At 42.6% G+C, this 19,533-nt stretch overlaps 1 protein-coding gene across 1 annotated transcript; it reads left to right on the forward strand.

The window, feature by feature from the left end:
- The first annotated feature begins 1,355 nt into the window (after positions 1-1,355).
- LOC144589464 (uncharacterized) lies at positions 1,356-19,233 on the forward strand. The gene is made up of 5 exons (XM_078394111.1): positions 1,356-1,553; positions 7,159-7,311; positions 12,049-12,180; positions 13,571-13,865; positions 19,061-19,233. The coding sequence occupies exons 2-5, from the start codon at positions 7,282-7,284 to the stop codon at positions 19,192-19,194; spliced, it is 591 nt and encodes a 196-aa protein (XP_078250237.1). The 5' UTR covers positions 1,356-1,553; positions 7,159-7,281; the 3' UTR covers positions 19,195-19,233.
- The last annotated feature ends 300 nt before the right edge of the window (positions 19,234-19,533 follow it).

Raw genomic sequence — 19,533 nt, forward strand, 5'->3', positions numbered from 1 at the left:
GAGCCCAGCCTCTGGTAATGCCCAGGGAACTTTCACCTATGTGAATGGCACTATTCCTGGATCGGATCATGATGCCCAGGTGCTGGAGGCATCTGGTCTGCTTCCTTTGGCAGAGAGCTGGCCTGCCGCCCGAGGTTGGTGGCTGGGTAAGTTTAATGTGTGGCAAATGGGAGGGAACAAAGAGGACTCATACAGATGCTGAGGGCTATGTTTCCCCCACTCCAGCTGATTGGGGCTATCCTCTCCGGCCATTCCTGCAGACACCGTACACACAGGAAAACCAGAATGGTGACAGAGCAAGTGATCCTTTGGGGTGGGGAAAATGTGTTTCTGTCTTTTGCAGCACGTAGGGGGTTGCCTGCTCCGCAAATCAGAAAAGGTGTCAAAGACCTTACTAGTGTGTGCTGTGCTACATAACTTGCCCCCCTAGATCCCCCCCAGATGTGGGGGCTGTTATAGCCATGACTTCCCATGTGTGTTTTGAATGTGACGGGGGAAACATCCCAGGGCCCGGATCCACAGGAGGTACAGTTGCGAGACAATGTGGCCCATGCCTACTTTGGGCCACGAGGCAAGCAAGCTGCTGCAGGATGTGCCCTCTCCCCACTTTTTTGGAACTGCAAAGCTGTCTTTCACATTCCCAAGCATTTCCCAAGGATTCTCTTGCAGAAACCCACCCCGTTACTCCTAGCTACCTCCTTGCACACGATGCCACACTCCTTCCGTGGGATGGCCTCGTCTTATTCCCTTTTCCCTCCTTTCTAACTCGTCATCAGTGGCAAATATAGCAACCAGAGCTGTGCAGAGTTGTACTTTGGGCAACCATTCCTAGGCTGGGCATGTTAGGGATCACGGGGGCTCTCGTCCCTCTGACACAACTCTACACAGCTCAGAGTCTGACCTTTCACTGTCCATCTTTCTGTCTTCTTTTCTGGTTGGGTAATATTTAGGGACTTAACTTGGGCTCTTTCCCCCATGATTTGGCAGCCGGGTTGGATCCCACCCACTCCCCCCGCCTCCTGGCTCATGATTGGGGGGCTGCGTGGATCCATCCAACCCTAATCCTGCCCACCCTCAGCCTCCTGGTTAATGTCTGGGAGGGTAGTTTGGGTCCCTTAGAGTAGCATTCTGCCCACCCTCTGTGATGATTTGTGTTTTTATGTGTATTAGAATGGGATATGTAGTCCTAAGATTGTCCCAATAGCATCCATTTTGATTTAAAGTCTGTTCTGTACTAGGAAAGTTTTACATGCTGTTTCAGAGAAGCTTCGCTCTCTGGTTATCTCGTTGCTAAGATGAGCAGAGAGCAGAGACTTTCGTAGTCAAAATAATTCTGCCACAAAGAATGATAACAACTGAAGCTCCATGAGAATGTTAGGCGGGACAACAAGACCCAGGAGGCATTCTGGGAAGAAGAAGAAAGAGTGAAAGCAGAAAAAAAAAGATGGGGTTTGCCTAAGAAAGGGGCAGACACGTGCTTTTCCCTTAATGGACTATTTTTCCTACCATGGACTGGTTTTCATCTAGCATCAGCCTTTGAAGACCCAAGACACGTGAGATGGACTATGTTACCCTTTATATTAGTTAGCATAGTTTCATTTCTTTATTTTTTTAGCTGGAGTGGGGGGAGTGGAGTGTTCCGTTGGTATTGAATGAAAATGTACCTACTAAACTATTTTACTATCAACTGAAATCTTTTCTAAAGCAATTCTTTTCAATAAAGCAGTAATGATTTAAGCTGCAGGTGTTAGTTCTTGAACAGACTGGCTGAATGTCTAATTGGCCACGTGTGTTTGCTACCCTAAGTTCCAGAGCCAGATATTCTGAGTATAGCTCAAGGATGTGTCTGTGTGTCTTGCTTTCTTAATAAGCCTCAGATTGGCTTTCTGAGGAAGGAAATTTAGACAGAACCTGGCTGAGATTTACGTGGCTCTGGCTCAGCAGTTAGAGGTTTGTCTGGTTTTCGTACTCGTCCCAATTTCCGGCACCCCCATAAATCTTCTTGGAGATAAGGGGCTGCTTACACCCTCAACAACAACTTCACTTCAGCCCTAGAAGACACAGGCAGGAGAAGAAGTTAAGTCTTATTTGTTGCTAGTGAGAAGTGCTCTCGTGAGAAAGGCAAGACTGACATTTCATGGCTTTCCTCCCTTCATTTACCTGGGTTTTCTTTTCTAGAAGCTGGAAGCCACAGGCTTCGGGGTGTTTGTGTCTTGCAGCTGCATTCCTGGATGGCTCTACCTTTTAGGACACGAGGCAGACAGATTAGTGGCTCTACCTGTTAGTACAGTGGTCTCCAACCTTGGGCCTCCAGATATTCTTGGACTGCAACTTCCAGAAGCCTTCACCACCACCTCTGCTGGTCAGGATTTCTGGGGGTTGAAGTCTCTACCTGTTAGGATACGAGGCAGGATGCAAGGCAGACAGATGTTAGAGAAGAGAACTTACACGCTTTGGAGTGGGTCTTTTGTGTGTTTTGTGTTGCAAAGTGCCATTTCCCATAGTGAGCTGCCACCACCACCATGATTCAAGTGTCTCCTCGTGAGTCCAAAGTCAGTATGCGGCAAAGCCAGAGAGAAAGAGTCCCCTGGCCCGTATGTTGACATCTGAGTGAGGGGTATATTTATTTATTTATTTATTTATTTATTTATTTATTTATTTATTTATTTATTTATTTATTTATTTATTTATTTATTTATTTATTTATTTCATTTCTATCCCGCCTATCTTCTCAAATTCGACCACTGATGGTGTGCTGTATCGTAATCTCAGCTGAGTGTGTCTCCCTGAGAGGTGGGAGGATTGGGCCTTAATTATTTTGCAAGCTCCCATTGGGTTCCATGTGCTGAAAATTACTTTGGAGTATTTTTTTTCCCTGGCCTGACTTGTGCCGGCATAAAGGTGAGGAGTTTGAGCTTGGTGTAACTCAGCTCCTCCCCTGCCCCTCCCTTTCTCCTCCACTTCCCCTCCCCCTTTTGGCCCTTCTGCCCACTGATCAGATGGGGGATCAGCCCGCACAGAGGGTTAGGCCAGCCTAAGGGGGCTAGGCCCGCAGAAGGATAGTTGTGCCGGCAAAAGGGACTTAAAGGCCAATCCAAACCTTCTACAGCAAGCCTATCTGGGATTTTGGATTCTGCCCTAAATTGGTGCATTAATCCTATTTTCATATTGCAATCCTCTACTGATAGCACAATAAAGATTTTTTCTGCCTTATACTGACTGGGAAAATAATCCATTGAAAATTAAGGCCAGATGTGACTAATGCTTCCCTTGCCTCCCATCAACCACTGGAACTCAATATATTGTGTGACAAAAGGATAAAGGATAGAGGCAGCCTCGTAGTTTATCCCTTATGGCGACATTTCAGCAAAAGCTGGTGTCTTCAAGGTCAGTGTTGTGGCCAATCTGCTCTGGATTTTAGTTTAGACATTGAAAGTCCTGTGTGAGATGCTAAGCTCCTTTGACAAGAAGGTTCCCTACTTCAGATGGCTCTTGTAAAGTTCAGAAAAACACCCAGAGCAGGTTCACCGACATATTGACCTCTCGAAGCCATCAACCTCCACTACGCCATTCAGTTGGGGCAAGAGCCTATATTCTTCTATGGGCCATCTCTCTCTCTGCATTTTCTCATCATCCAACAGCAGTGCCGTGTTGCTCGCTTAAATGACGAAAGGAGTCCACTGGTTCTTTCCAGGCCTCTCTCGGTGTCAGGCCTCTCAACCGTCTTTCCTGGCTATGGCGTGTGACTCGAGGAGATCTAGGTGGGAGAAGGCATTCCGGGAGGCATGGAGGTCCTAAACCATTTACCGCTTTATATGTCATTCATTAACACTTTGAAATCAATGCGGAAACAAATTATATATATAATATATAATCATTTAAGAAATAATTAATCAATTAATTTTGTGATTAATTATGTAGTCGCTGGCCTATTATTCAGCGGGCTCTCCCCAGGGCTCTAAAAACTACCAAGGAATACAATACACGCAGTTCTTTGGAGGAAAAGCCACCCCTTGATTGTTTACAGCAGCAGTCCCTGGCCAGCACTGGGGGGATGGGATCTGGTGCTTCGAGAAGCCCGATGGCCACCTGGTGCCCACCACTCTTCACTTCAGTTGCTGCTGAAATTTCCACCAGTAGTAGCCATCTTCTGGAAACCACACGGGTGTATGCCACTCTGTGATTCTCACATACCTTGGGCAGGTGTTTGGCTTGCGGTCCACCAAGCTGGACCAGATCCTGCAGCTGCCACAATCCCCCCCCCCGAACAGTTAACACAGGGAGGTGTGTTAACTGTTCTGGGTGAGTAGACTCCTATCTTCACCCTTAAGCCATCTAGATCCGACCCCAATGTCCCAAACCTCCACAAGAGCTGAGCCCTGTTCAGCTCCCACCAGAGAACTGCGGCTGCAATCAATGTGCTGTGGCTACATTCATCTCACCCAACCATATTTCCTGCCCCAAGTCGGATAAGTGGATCCACATCAGCCTGGTAGAGGTGTTACTCCTGAAAAGAAATGTCTGGGTGTTTAATCCAGTGACAAGCCCAGCATGCCATCCGTCCAACAATATACCATGCAACGTTTTGCCTTGCAATATCCACTGTCCTTGGATCTCAGGCCCCTTGCCACTCCTTCGTATCAAGGAGGTCTGACCACATGATACGGACAATCATGAATAACTTCCAGATCCACTTTAATGAAAATATCAGGTCCATCTTCTTAGTTGCCAGAAAGTCATTCTCTCCAAGCCGAAAAGAATCATGGCTATATGTCTATGCCTTTTAAGCCATGCCACTAAAAGGGGGGAAATAATTGGGGCCACAGAATGCCCCACTTACCCAGCCATCTAGCCACATATACCAAGCCTAGTGGTCAACTAAGATGCCATCCCCAAGGCATAGTACCATCAACATATTGCTCTGCCCCATGCAGGTGTTGGCCACAGAACCTGTCAACACAACTGAAAGAGAGAAATATTAGGCTTGCATATCATATCATAAACCATAATCATTATACAGGTTAAAAGAGACAATGTTTTAAACCTAATTGATAAACTGAAGATCAATAAGTCACTGGGCCCAGATGGCATCCACCCAAGGGTTACTAAGGAACAGAGAAATCAAGTTCCTGATCTCTTAACTAAAATATATACCTTGTCCCTTAAAACAGCCACAGTCCCAGAGGACTGGAGGATAGCACATGTCACACCAATCTTTAAATAGGGAAGGAGGGGGGACCCAGGAAACTACAGGCCGGTTAGCCTAACATCTGTTCCAGGGAAGATGGTGGAAAGCCTCATCCAAGATAAAATCTTAAAACACAGAGAAGAACAAGCCTTGCTGAGGGGAAATCAGCATGGCTTCTCTAAGGGTAAGTCTTGCCTCACAAACCTTTTAGAATTCTTTGAAAAGGTCAACAGGCATGTGGATGTGGGCGAACCATTGGATATTATCTATCTGGATTTTCAGAAGGAGTTTGACATGGTCCCTCACCAAAGACTGCTGAGAAAACTCCACAGTGAGGGGATAAGAGGGTAGGTTCTCTTATGGGCTGAGAATGGGTTGAGAACCAGGAAACAGAGAGTAGGTCTAGTCAATGGTCAATTTTCACAATGGAGAGAGGTGAAAAGCAGTGTGCCCCAGGGATCTGTCCTGGGACCAGTATTTTCCAACCTGTTCAGAAATGACCTGGAGGCAGGGATAAGCAGTGAGGTGGCCAAGTTTGCAGATGACATAAAGTTTTCCGGGTGGTGAAGACCAGCAGGGATTGTGAGGAGCTCCAGAAGGATCTCTCCAAACTGGGAGAATGGGTGGCAAAATGACAGATGTGCTTCAATATAAGAAAATGTTAAGCAATGCACATTGGGGCAAAAAAAAAAATCTAAACTGTCCGTGGCAGATCAGGAAAGAGATCTTGGTGGGACAGCTCAATGAAAGTGTCAATCCAGTGTGCAGCAGCAGTGAAGAAGGCCAATTCCATGCTAGGTATCATTAAAATGGGGATTGCAAATAAAACAGTCCACGTTATAATGTCCTTGTACAAAATGATGGTAAGGCCGCATCTAGAGTATTGTGTACAGTTCTGATCAATGCACCTCAAAAAAGACATAGTGGAACTGGAAAAGGTGCAGAAGAGAGCAACTAAAATGATGACTGGGCTGGGTCACTTCACTTATGAGGAAAGGCTACAGCGTTTGGGGCTCTTTAATCTAGAGAAAAGGTGCCTGAGGGGCATGATTGAGACGTATAAAATTATGCAGGGGATGGATAAAGTGGATAAAGGGAAGCTCTTTTCCCTCTCACATAATACCAGAACCAAGCAGAAGACATCCACTCAAACTGAGTGTTGGGAAACTGAGAACAGACAAAAGAAAATATTTATTTACCCAGCATGTTGTTAGTCTGTGGAACTCCTTGTCACAGGATGTGGTGGTGGCATCTGCCCTAGATGCCTTCAAAAGGGAATTGGACAAATTGCTGGAGGAAAAGTCCACCACAGGCTACAAGCCATGATGGGGATGTATAATCTCCAGGCTTAAAAGGAAGGTACAGTGGTGCCTCGCTTGACTGCTCCCATATAGTTGCAAAACTCATATTACCCCTCCCTTCTCTTCTGCGCAGCCAAAATGGCAGCATGACATCTTGTCTATTCTTATCTTCTTATCTTTTGTCTGCTCAGATTAGTGGTAGCTTCACAGAGACAGCACCACTTGTAATACACCTTCCGATTAGATGGCAGAGTCTTGTCTTTATTTAAAAAAAAAGAGGCGACGAAGGCTGTATTCTGTGCTGTCCTGTCTTGGAGAGATCACTAGTGCTGTGATACCATATGCATCCTAGAAAATTATGCCTGGTACTTTTGTAATTTTCCTTGCATTTTTTAAAAACTTATTTTTAACAAAAGAACCTATTACACATACCTGGCCATGATTTTTGAAACTTTTAGATACTGCACCATCCACAGCTGTATAGTGCTCAGCTTGATGAAGACCTATACAGGGTTGAAAGTTAATTTATTGTTGTGGGGAATTTTTAGTGGTCTAGTAGAAGTATCACCCACTCTTGCCTTTGGGTAGATTGCAATGTATTTAGACATGCCTTTCTGACGTTCTGTTTCAGTATGATTATGCTAATCAGGTTTGTGTTCCACTTTTCAGTGTACTCAAACTTTGCTAAAAGAATACAAAGAAAAGGAAAAATCCAAAAGGAAATACATTCTCCATGTATTTAAAGATAAACGTTTTGGTGAATATGATACCAAAATAGGTCCAGAGGAAAAAATGATGAAGAGGTTTGCCTTGGAACAACAGGTAATGTTTAAGAAAGGCACATATGTCATGGCTTCAAGCAAATGATTTTAGTTGTCAAGGAAAGGTATTATTACTCTGTTGCCCAGTCAAGGGATGAGTACTTCTGCAATTTTCTGCCACAGGTGAAAATCTTAGCTTGCTTTATAGTCTACTTAGATTGTTAAGAAGGAGGGAAGATATCATTTACTGATTTGTCTGGGGCAGATAAGTATCTTTTTCTGCTGGTCCTGTTTTCTTAGTTGACATCTGAATTCATGTTTAGGTTACATGTTTGGAAACTGAAATATATTTAGCACTGTTCCCAATATAAGTTCTGTTCAAGCAACTTTCTAGTCTCTATCTTCCTCACTAATTTGAATTTTACTTCTGTGCATATTTCCTTGGTAGTGAGTCCTGCTGAATAGGCATGGAACTTGTGTATTTTTTGGAGTATACTCCCCAGAGGTCTGCAGGAATTCCTCCAGAATTCAGGAGGGAGGGGCTTTAGCCAAAAAAATCAAAGTCCTCTCAGGTGTTTTGAATTGCTTTCATCTGAATAATACATTTTTCATCTGACACAATGAAACATGCTTAGGCAGGGCTAAGTTCTGTGGGAGCTGCAAGTCAATGAAGGTCTGGTAGTTTCCCCGCCCTATGTGCTCTGTACAGGTGCCTCTTAGGAAGCTACCAGATCTCTACTGCCTTGCAACTCCCACAGAGTTTGCCCTGCCCAGCCACTTCCTCTTTCTTCATGAATATTCATCATGTTCAATGGTGCTTTTATTCCTCAGATGTAAACAGCTTAGATCACTGGGGGCTAAAGCCCCCCAAATTCTGGCTGGGAGAATTCCTACAGACTTCTGGGGGCTGTCATCCAAAAAGTATTACTGTAAACCATTAAGACTCGGTTATGTTTGTTTTTACCATTACAAAATGTAAGGAACAAACTTATGATATTAAGTACTGATTTTTCATGTGTTGACTTGTATACAGTGGAACCCCCATATCCGTGGATCAGTATCCCTTTTCCATGGTCTAAAAATATTAAAAGAAAAACATCTAGATAAATACTGTTTTCGCATTTATTACCAGAACCAGACACTAGAACATTGATGGCGAACCTATGGCATTTGGGCCACAACTGGCACTCAGAGCCCTCTCTGTGGGCACACTAGCCATAAGTCCACCATCGAGAAATACTTACCCATCCTCCAGTCCTGGATTCTGGCACGTCCCTCTGCTGGTGCAGTGGTGCAGCGTAGGGGTACAATGGCAGCCATTATCAGTCTAACCCGATGGGGGATTGGAGGACTGGTAAGTATTTCTCTGTTAATACCGCCCCTAGGCAGGGAAAAACAAGCATTTAAATGTTGCAGTGCATGGACAGTTGTTTTTTTCTAAACTAAAAACTCAGTCTTCAGGTTTAATTGCAGTGTTGGCACTTTGAAAGAAATAAGTCAGTTTTGTGTTGCAGTTTGGGCACTCGGGCTCAAAAAGGTTCACCATCACTGCACTAGAGGGAGACAGAGGCCATGCTATGAATACTTGTTAGTGAAGAATCCATAGTAGCTCTGGTGTTATCTAGTGGCCAGTTCTGGTAATGCATGTGAAAATGTTTTTTTTTCTGGGTTCTTTCTTTTCTTTTTATTGTGCAATATATATACATATACATACATAGCATTCGCTATTATCCACAGTTTCCAGTATCCACAGGGGGCTTGAAACCAATCCCCAGCAGATATGGGGGTCCTGCTGTATTTTAATAGGGCTATCGAAAAACAGACCATTGGTTCAGTACAAAAAGGCAGTTGAATGCTTGATAGACATATCTGTGAAGCAAACAGGACATAGTGTGTTTCAGTAATTTAGGACATGTACTGCAGCTAGAATATAGCACAATGGAGTTATGTTTAACAGACTAGAGAAAATACTTGCAGAGAAGAAATCATAGCTGTAAGAGGAGTGATAATGAAGAAGACTTTGACTGTTGGTATATTGTTCGTACTGGCACAGGGAACCGCCAGCCTATGGTTTAAAAAGCGAGCCTTAGCCTAGATCTCCTGACTGTCCTCTCCTATAAACTGCTCAGCAAATCATATCCAAGTTACTGTTTTCTTTGTTCAGTCTTGCCCTCTTCCCAGCAGCAAAACTGATGGAGGCGACATTGACCTAGTTTGGAAAAAAGAATGTCTGGGTGCAGTATCCTCTTTTCCTTGGGAACTGAAGAGTCACATACTTCATCCTAACCACTTCTGACTCTGGTCTTGCCTATGTGTGGAATGTAGGAAACTCTCCCCAGAAATGGTCTGACATAGCTAGATTGGGAGGGGGGGAGGTTTCCTACTGCTAATGAAATACTTAGGTCCTGAAATAACTGGACACTGACCCAATTTTCATAATTCTGACTCTGTATGCCACCACAGTGGATATGAAATGAAACAACTAAGGATCAAAGTGCACACTTTCATCTTTAATTCAAGGGTTTAAAGAAAAATATTGTATGAAACATTCAGGAATTGCTACCATTTTCACATACAGTCTCCTTATTTCAGGGGCTTAAATGTAATTCGACAAATTAACACCATCATAAATAAAATTTTATTTTTAATACTATATCAAGAATCCTTTGCAGGCAGTGACTACTTGAAGTCTGGAACACATGCACATCACCAAAAGTTGGATTTGCTCCTTTGTGATGCTTTCCCAGGCCTTTGCTGCGGCTCTTTTTTTCCCTTCCCCCCTTTCCCTTTTCTCTTCATTTCCCATTGGGTCAGGGAAGATCATAGGGAAGTGGATTTGAAACAAGGTTGTTGTTGTTTAGTCATTAAGTCGTGTCCGACTCTTGTTGACCCCATCAACCAGAGCACACCAGGCCCTCCTGTCTTCCACTGCCTCCTGGAGTTGGGTCAAATTCATGTTGGTCGCTTCGATGACACTGTCCATCCATTTCATCCTGTCGTCCCCTTCTCCTCTTGCCCTCACACTTTCCCAACATCAGGGTCTTTTCCAGGAAGTCTTTTCTTCTCATGAGATGGCCAAAGTATTTGGAGCCTCAGCTTCAGGATCTGTCCTTCCAGTGAGCACTCAGGGTTGATTTCTTTCAGAATGGATAGGTTTGTTCTCCTTGCAGTCCAGGGCACTCTCAAGAGTCTCCTCCAGCACCACAATTCAAAAGCATCAATTCTTCGGTGGTCAGCCTTCTTTATGGTCCAGCTCTCACTTCCATACATCACTTCTGGAAAAAGCATAGCTTTGACTATGCGGACCTTTGTCGGCAAGGTGATGTCTCTGCTTTTTAAGATGCTGTCTAGGTTTGTTATCGCTTTCCTCCCAAGAAGCTTTTAATTTTGTGGCTGCTGTCCCCATCTGCAGTAATCATGGAGCCCAAGAAGATAAAATCTGTCACTGCCATTACCAAACAGAAGTATCTTTTTTATGAATAGCTTTTTTTGCACTCACTGCTTAGATTGCAGAAACTTCTTTGGAGCAGCTGTCAGGTTGCCCTGTTTTGTGTATATATTTAATTTAAGTTGATTCTAGCTTATGGTAGTCAGTCAGAACTACTGCAACGACTGTAAAATATTTGTTTAGATAAACAGGCTGCCCCATTTGTGGGTAGTCTGCCTAAATATTTTGGATTTTATACTCACATATCCACAGATTCCTTGCCCTTCCACATGCCCAGAAAGAGCAAGCACAACATCTGGGTTGTTCCAAAACATGACATAAAACATGGCATGATGGGTAACAAAACACTGGAGATAAACTAATCTGTGCAGCTCTCTGCTCCTTATAGATTTTATCAATTATTTAGATATGACCTTGAAAATACAGGTGAGCAGAAGTGACCTCTTGAAGATTACTTGATATTTGGGTTGGAAACTTGGGGTGAACTAATTCACTGGTTCTTAACCTTGGGTTACTCAGGAGTTTTGGACTGCAGCTCCCAGAAGCCTTCACCACCAGCTGTCCTGACTGGGGTTTCTGGGAGTTGCAGTTCAAAAGCATCCAAGTAACAAAGGTTAAGACCCACTGAACTAATTGAAGCAGAACAACTTTGGATTTCTATATGTTCAAAGAAAAACCACCTGGCATTTACTAAGAGTGATGACAGTGCCTAAGTTGCCAGGAATCTTAGAACTAATTGTAGCAAACTTATTGTTTGAATTCCAAGGTTTAGGAAGTTGCAATGTTCCCAATAACACAGAAGTTATCAAACCATATTGTCAGTTCTGTGAAAATATTCAGGAATTTAAAAATAGACCAAAAGTCCTATAACAGGTTAAAAGTTGTTAGGTTTTACTTATACAAAACGTATTAAAATCTTCATTAGATGTACAAACTATAAAACAGTTGGATATTATATACGCCCTGGGTATATATTGTGCAACAATACCTACCACTTTTATTTAAAATACATTTTATGAACACTGAGTCTTGTTTAGTGCACCAGCAACTTAAAGCATATTATCCCTCTGTGCAGGTGCGGAGCAGGTCTAATCCACACATATGAGCTTTCACTATATTTTATTCTGACCTGCATGAGAGGATTGTTATGTGGATTACATGGGAGGGAGAAATCCATTGGAGCACTGTGTTTGTTTCTTTATTTAGAGTAACAACATGATATAAGTGTAATAGACAAATGGTTAATAAATGTTATGTGTGATGTAATCCATGGCTATCCATATGTTGAAGTAATAAATTTAATTAAGACGTTGGCATATTCTGTTGTCCTGAATGTATTTTATATTGCAGGCTGACCGAATACGTCGAATGCATGGAAGAGAGGAACCAGAAGTCAAAAAGAGTGGCAAGCACATATCCGCTGATGATTTGGCAGATGGGTTCCTCCTTAATAAAGATGACAGACATTTCCTTTCTTACAAAGTACTTTTTTCTTCTTTCTGAAGCTGAAATAAGGCACATGCAGAGTCTGGGGCAAATCACAAAGGTTTTCAGAAGTATAGATAGTTTAAGGAGTGGTTATGCAGCACTACTGGCCCAAAAATTCAGGTTGGTTGTTGTAATTGTATTGTGTACATACAGTATGTCCAAGTTGGAGGAGTCCACTACACCCCTCTTAGACACAACCCATTAAATGATGTAACTCTTCCTGGAAGTGTAGAAAGAGGCTGACCTGATGAGTCTGCTGCTCAAGAGAGGTGGATTCATGGTTCGTGGTAGGAAGATAGTGGGAGTGGACTTTTTGAGAGGCAGTGCTTCTAAGGCCTTCTTGGGTTCTGGCTAGGATTGCCAAGCCATATGGCTTTGATCAACAGCACAGAAGGTCACCTGCATCCTGGACCAGTTTGTTATTCAGCACCTGAGTCTTGTGCTGAGGGATGTTTCTGGCATCTGTATGTACAGACACCGCCCAACACTTTGTAGCCACCTGTCTTATTAGAGAATATTGAATTGTAAGGATCACTAGTCGAGATTATCATGGAGTGTGAATTCCTGCTGTTAGGTCCAAGTTGCCTTCTTATCCAGCAGTCTTTGTGCTCCCTGACTTGACATTCAGTCACTCTTCACTGAACAGTGAAGACGCTTCTGGAGAAGGGGATAGTGCCAAGGGACCTACTTCTGTTGCCCAGACACCTGGGGCTTCTTAAGTACAACTCAAAACCTCACTGCATTATAATCTAAGGATGAGGGTGACCTATTTTTTGCAGTCCTTGGGCAAACCTTGAGGAATCTGCACTAGAATTCATTCTAACAACTAATTTGAAGGAACTTAAGCTTTCTCAGGAAAAGATCTGTAGAATAGCTGTGAAGACTGTGCATTTACTAGGCACTATAAAATCAGTATCTTTGCTTCTGGTGAAGCTTTATTTTGAAGAAAATAAAATCCAGATATTCTCTTTCTCCTCTGAGGTAATCAGCTGTTACTCTTATAACACTCCCAACATTTGGATCATTGAATAAGCACCAAGAGGGCAAACACAATTCTATAACTATTGGTTCTGCTACTTGTTCAGCAGAGTTGTTCATGACTTGTTATCTTTGCTTTGGATATTTTATTTATTGTAATTTCACAATATTTAAAAATTCTGTTTAGCTACATCTGTAAAAATTGGCTGTATGGAGATAGAAAATGGGAGGAGCATCCCAGTCCAGCCAGTTCTGTTTTTCATTAATGACTATGCCTCATATTGGTCTTAAATGAGGTCACCTCCAGAGTGCAGCACCATCTAGCAAACAAATCAAAGGAAATTTACTGATAATATTTTCAGTGCTTATGAATTTTTCTGATTAATATATAACCTCTGCTAAATAGGATGGTAAAGCAAATATCGAGGATGGTGAGTATGAGCAGAAAGAAAATATAAATAGAAAAGAGCGTGACAGCAAGGAAGAAGGAGAAGAGGAAGAGGGAGAAAGTGAAGAAGAATCTGATGCTGAGACCGTTGATAGTCATTCTAATGGTGAAATGGGTGAGGGACGTGCAGAAGAAACCAGTGCTAATGAAGAACATAAAAAGAAAAGTAAAGGAAACCAAAATAAATTGCAAGTTAACAAGCATAACACTGTGAGGGAAGCTGCCACATTGGAATTGCCATATTTGTTTGCAGGTAAGAAAAAATATTGACACTGGCTAAAATGTATCCTGTGGAGGAGCTGTAGTGTCTCATATATATCCATGTGTGTGTGTGTGTGTGTGTGTGTATGTTAAAAAAGGTGGTAAAACTGTATTCTTAAAAAAGGTAGATAATTTACAATAGTTTTTAAAATTACAACCACAACTACTATTTTGTGTCACTTTTCATGTATTTAATGAAATAGAAAAATTCCTCTAGTAAACAGTCGGGTTACACATCTTCTTGTATATTATGCCAGAAATACCTGCTCCGTTTTATAATGTTGCCTTTCTCAGAGGCGTCCAAATGTAATAAATATTTGGATGGAATCTGCATTTATCTAATTATATAACATATTTGTGAGTTTTTCGAACAAGAGCCAAAATTTTGTAACTTAAGCTTGCCAGCATAAATTTACCACCTTTTTGAACACACCAGCATAAGTCCAGCATTGTAAATTTCAGTGGTAAATTGCTACCAGTTAAGAAATTGGCACTTGTATCTTTTGTTCATGGGACGACAAAGGACGAGATGGCTGGACAGTGTCATCGAAGCTGCCAACATGAATTTGACCCAACTCTGGGAGGCAGTGGAAGACAGGAGGGCCTGGCGTGCTCTGGTCCATGGGGTCACAAAGAGTTGGACACCTTCCCCGCCTCTGTTCAAGTCTTCTCCTTTGGGTTCTTCATCTTTCCCCTCTATAACTGGAAGGCACTCCTTTCTCCTTTCCTCATCTCATTCTTCCATTTGATCTCTAATTCCCATTTTATATTCTTCATCTTCTAACTTCCTTGTTCTGTCTTTGCAGTGGTTCTCCTCTCACCATTTCCTGGCTTCCTACCTTTCCTACCTTTTTCCCCTTTCATATTTGAGAAGGGTTTCTTCCAGATTAGCTGGGGAACTAGTGGTTGAGAACTAGAGCCCATTTCTGGGAGAGGTGAGATGGCCTACCAATAAGAATCCCGACATTCTTGCCAGCTTCCTGTTGCTTACAAATTTGTGATACCTCTTCAGATACCTGGTGCATGTTAATATTCAGTTAGTGACACCCAAAAGGCCACCCTTCTTCGTCTTCATGGCCTTTGTGTGTTCCTAAGCTGGAAATGGCACCTGACAGGGCAACCACAACAATGTCTCAAAATTTGCCAATAAACATGAGAAGATTTCCCATTTTTGACCAGTGGAAACATATTTCTCATTCCAGTTACTGTACTGCAGAAGGCAGGATCTCTGACTATTTCTGCATGGAAAACTCCTCACAGTATGGGGAGTTCCTGCCACCTTCACTCCAGCCTTCACAGATCTGCTGATTCCATATTGTTTGGGGATTATTCCTTCACTCTCACTCCTAATCTGCTGGGGATAGAATAGTTCTTCCAAGGGAATCTATCAAAGGATAGCCCAGCATTTTTCAGAAGTCATCTACATAGTTTTTTTTCAGATGGGAAAACAACAGATAGGAAATCTTCATCTTGGATATCATGGGAACAAGACTTCTTAACTAAGTGGGGAAGTCTCCAAACCAAGAGAAAGCAACAGTGGAAAACTTTAAAACACTCAAAATTCTCCCGGGCCCTGGAAATAAACAAACATCACACTCTTTTGCTCCAACTTTTAATATTTCAAAAAAGATGTACTCAGAATTCAGGTGCTGAGAAGTAAGGTGTTACTGTTAAATGGCTGCATACATGTGTCCTGTTCTGATAATAGCACTTATTCCTGAGTACCATGCAGTTTTAAATTCATAACATCTGCAGCTCCAACATTCCATGCTTCCTCCATGATATTTAAGATCAAGACTTGTTTCTTTTCTCTTCCTGTCTACTGTTCTGTCCATTAAGCCAAAGTACAACTTCCTACTTTTCTTTCTTCTGGTATTCTATTCATAATAATTTTTTAAGGCAGTGTAATAACTTTGTTGCAATAAAGGGGGTAGAATGTACTAGAGCAGAGAAAGGTTGCTACAGAATTAAGCCTTCAAAGGATTTCAGCATCCCCTCCTCACTTACTCCTGGTCTTCATCAAATATCTGTTGCAACAGAGTGACTTATCCTTGCAACATTGTGTCAGTTAACAGTTTCTTTTGCAACCGTTCTCCCACCATCAGAATGCTGACTAGAGAAGTGCTGAGCATATTTTTAGACAATACCTGCATTTAAATGTCCAAAGTCTCATAAGCCTAATCCCCTCATAAGAGGCTGCTGTGCTTGACAACAGCTTCCATTATAGACAATGTAATAAGTATTTATTGATTTCCAATTATAGCAAATGCCAGTATTGGTAAGACTCTATTTTCAGGAGGAAAAACTGAGTACTTTCTCCCATTGGATTGAATCGGACAACAAAACCTTTAAAACCTTTTAACCATTGCTCACAAATTCACCAAACCAATCAAAGGCACTTTTCCTAAAGAACCCAGAATAAAATAATAGAATCATGGAAAAGTAAAGTTGGAAGGGACCTACAAGGCCATCAAGTCCAACCCCCTGCTCAATGCAGGAAGACAATCAAAGCAGATCTGCCAGGTGATGATCCAAGTTTTTCTTCAATGCCTCCAGTGTTGGAGCACTCACCAACTCCTGAGGTAACTGGTTCCACTGTTGTACTGCTCTAACAGATAGGAAGTTTTTCCTGATATTCAACTGATATCTGGCTTCCTTTAACTTGAGCCAGTTGTTGCATGTCCTGCACCCTGGGATGATCGAGAACAGATCTTGCCCCTCCTCTGTATGACAGCCTTTCAAATATTTGAAAAGTGCTTCTTTTCTCAAGACTAAACATGCCCAATTCTTTCAGTCTTTCCTCATAAGGTTTGGTTTACAACCCCCTGATCATCCTTGTCACCCTCCTCTGAACTTGTTCCAATTTGTTCTTGAAGTGTGGTGTCCAGAACGGGACACAATCCTCAAGGTGAGGCCTAACCACTGCTGAATAGAGGGAGACTAGCACCTTGTGGGATTTGGAAACTAAACTTCTATTAATGCAGCCTAAAAGAGCATTTGCCTTTTTTGTAGCCACATCACACTGTTTGCTCATATTTAGCTTGTGATCTACGACAATTCCTTCTCACTCATAGTTTTGTTGAGCCAGGTATCCTCCATCTTGTAACTGTTTATTTGTTTATCTATCTCCAGCTGCAATCCTGTCCCCCCCCCCTCTGCACTTTCAATTTGTTTCAGAGTTCATACTCTGTTTTATGGGGAAAGACTTAGCTAAAATGGGAATTGAGCACCTCTGTCTTTTCTTTCTCCTGTTATCATTTTTCCATCTCCATTGCGAAGTGGTGCCACTATGTCTTTTGTTTGTCTTTTGCTACTAACATACCTGAAGAATGCTTTTTTATTGCTTTCAGTGTCTCTAACTAACTGCAGTTCATTTTCAGCTTTTGATAGATTATATCAAAGGTTTTCATGGAACATTGACACAAATATTTGATATTCCTTTTTTGAAAATGGGAAGAAAGAAGGACAATGTGTCAAGTATCAGGAACTATTCATTTGCTGTCGTGCTTTTAATTATAGGTTGAAATTCAAGATAATTAAATAGACAATGGGTCCCAAATTTCAGATAATTTGTCCCACATAAAAGGGGGAGGGAAACACAACCTCCTGTCATTCTTGTACACAACCCAAAGACAAGGGTGGGTGATACCACTAAAATTTTGGCTTTCGGCTCCTGCAGCTTCATCAGGCTGGACATTGCAGAGTTGGGGGTAGTAGCAAAAAGCATGGCTAGATGTACACGCCAGGTTCCTAGGTTTAAGGTAAATTCCAATATGGGAAACAGTTCAGAAGTGGAAGGTTTCAGAATTTGCTTATGAAGATGTAGATTACAATGTCCCTCCCAATCTTATCAGATTAAAAAAGGCACCTTAAAAGCTAAGTACTGTATTTTGATGTGAGCTTTAATGAATCAAGTGCACTTCATCAGACACTAGAGTGAAACTATGACTCCCAATCTTGTTAGACAAAGAGTTTTCAGTCAACCGCCCCCCCCCCAAAAAAAACCCACCATATACATCAAAACACATAGTTCTTCTTTATGGTCTCTGTGATTCACACTGCTGGGTTCTGCACTTGTGTAGAGCCACAGTCAGAAGAGTCTATCACTGAACTTTAGGCAGGAGACCCTACACACCCAGCAGGATATAAGTGCAGTACGCCTCAGCTACCAATTCAGCACCTCCCCTCCCCACATTGCCTTATATATGGCTGGAAATGGAGGTAAAAGAAATATGGCAACCTTGATATCACAGAAATTGGGATAAAATTTAGTTTAAGGAAAGCTGGTTGTACCCATATTAAAAGTATTACCTGGTTGTTGGAGAAATACATTATGCTTAGTTCACAGTTCTGCTTGGGCAACATTGAATGCCCTTGCAGAATTCTGCGGTTCATAATGATGAAACTTTACTAATGTTTTGGTGTTCCAAACTCAAACATTACTGATTTGTTTCCAAACTCAGATACTCAACCATTTTAACTCATTATGGAGGGAGCAGCCAGAGCATGTGATAAAATGGTAAAGGGCATCCTCTCTAATTTATTTTCTTCCAGGGCTTCAGACTACCTGGAAGAACCTAGCATCCTATAGGAGAGGTAGACAGAAAGTAGATTGAAATCCACTGGTAGATCTCTGGATGATTTGCATTTGATTGGCACAACATCCATCAGCTTTACAAATCATTTGCCTTCACCCACTTTCTGGGCCCTTGATTGTCCTCCTTCACATTTAGTACCACACTATTTTCTCCAGCAGAAGGTTAGACTGGCTTTGCCTTATTTCTTTAAAGAAGATGAATTTTCTGAGCGATCTAAACATCACAGCAAGGAAGTGTGTCTCTCTGTTCCCAATTTTGTTATTAAACCTGTTCATTTTTTATTTGTCTTTCCATTATCCTTCGAAGTTCCATCTCACTCTTTCCTTTAGAAATGTTGTCCCCTTGAACTTAGGTTTCCCAAGCACCTTTAATGAGCTTACCTTTGTTTTCTCCCTCCACCTCTCCATCTCACAGGCATCTGTGTTGTGCCTACAAATTCACAAGCCCTTCACTTCCTCGTGCCAATGCACAAAAGGCTTACTTACTCAGGTGACTGTAGCAGCAGCCAGAGGCACAGCAGCAACTCAAATTACTTAACCTTTTCCTCTTCCTCAATGTGTCTGACTTGCCCTTTCATTTAATATTTAAGCACTTTCCGGAAGAGTTCCAGTCAGGCTGTACCATGGAGTCCTACCTCAGAACGGGCCGAAACCAACTCATCTCGACCTACTATTTGATGGACCCACTCTGGGAAACCCAACTGCTGCCCTGAACTGGTTCTAGGCCTAACATTCTGGGCAGTCCCAGGCAACCAGACATCCAAGCTCTGCTTCTTTGTTTTGGAGGCTGAGGGCACCGCCCAGGAGGGAGCCTCTCCGGGCGCTGCCTTCACTGGGAAGGCCCGGGAGGGGCAAGATGTGGCCTTCCAGATGATTGATGGTGGATCGTCACTCGCACGGTACCTCCCCAAACTGGCTCTACGGACGAGCCTAGGGAGCTGCAGCCTCACTCCTTCTGGAGGACCACATCTTTGCTCCACAAGGGCGGTCCCAAGGCCTGCGTCTCCACGCTGCGCTGGCGTCCCGCCGGAATATGATTCATCATCCCCGTAACCAGGATCGA

The sequence above is a fragment of the Pogona vitticeps genome, chromosome 5 (assembly GCF_051106095.1).
Source record: "Pogona vitticeps strain Pit_001003342236 chromosome 5, PviZW2.1, whole genome shotgun sequence".
NCBI lineage: Eukaryota > Metazoa > Chordata > Lepidosauria > Squamata > Agamidae > Pogona > Pogona vitticeps.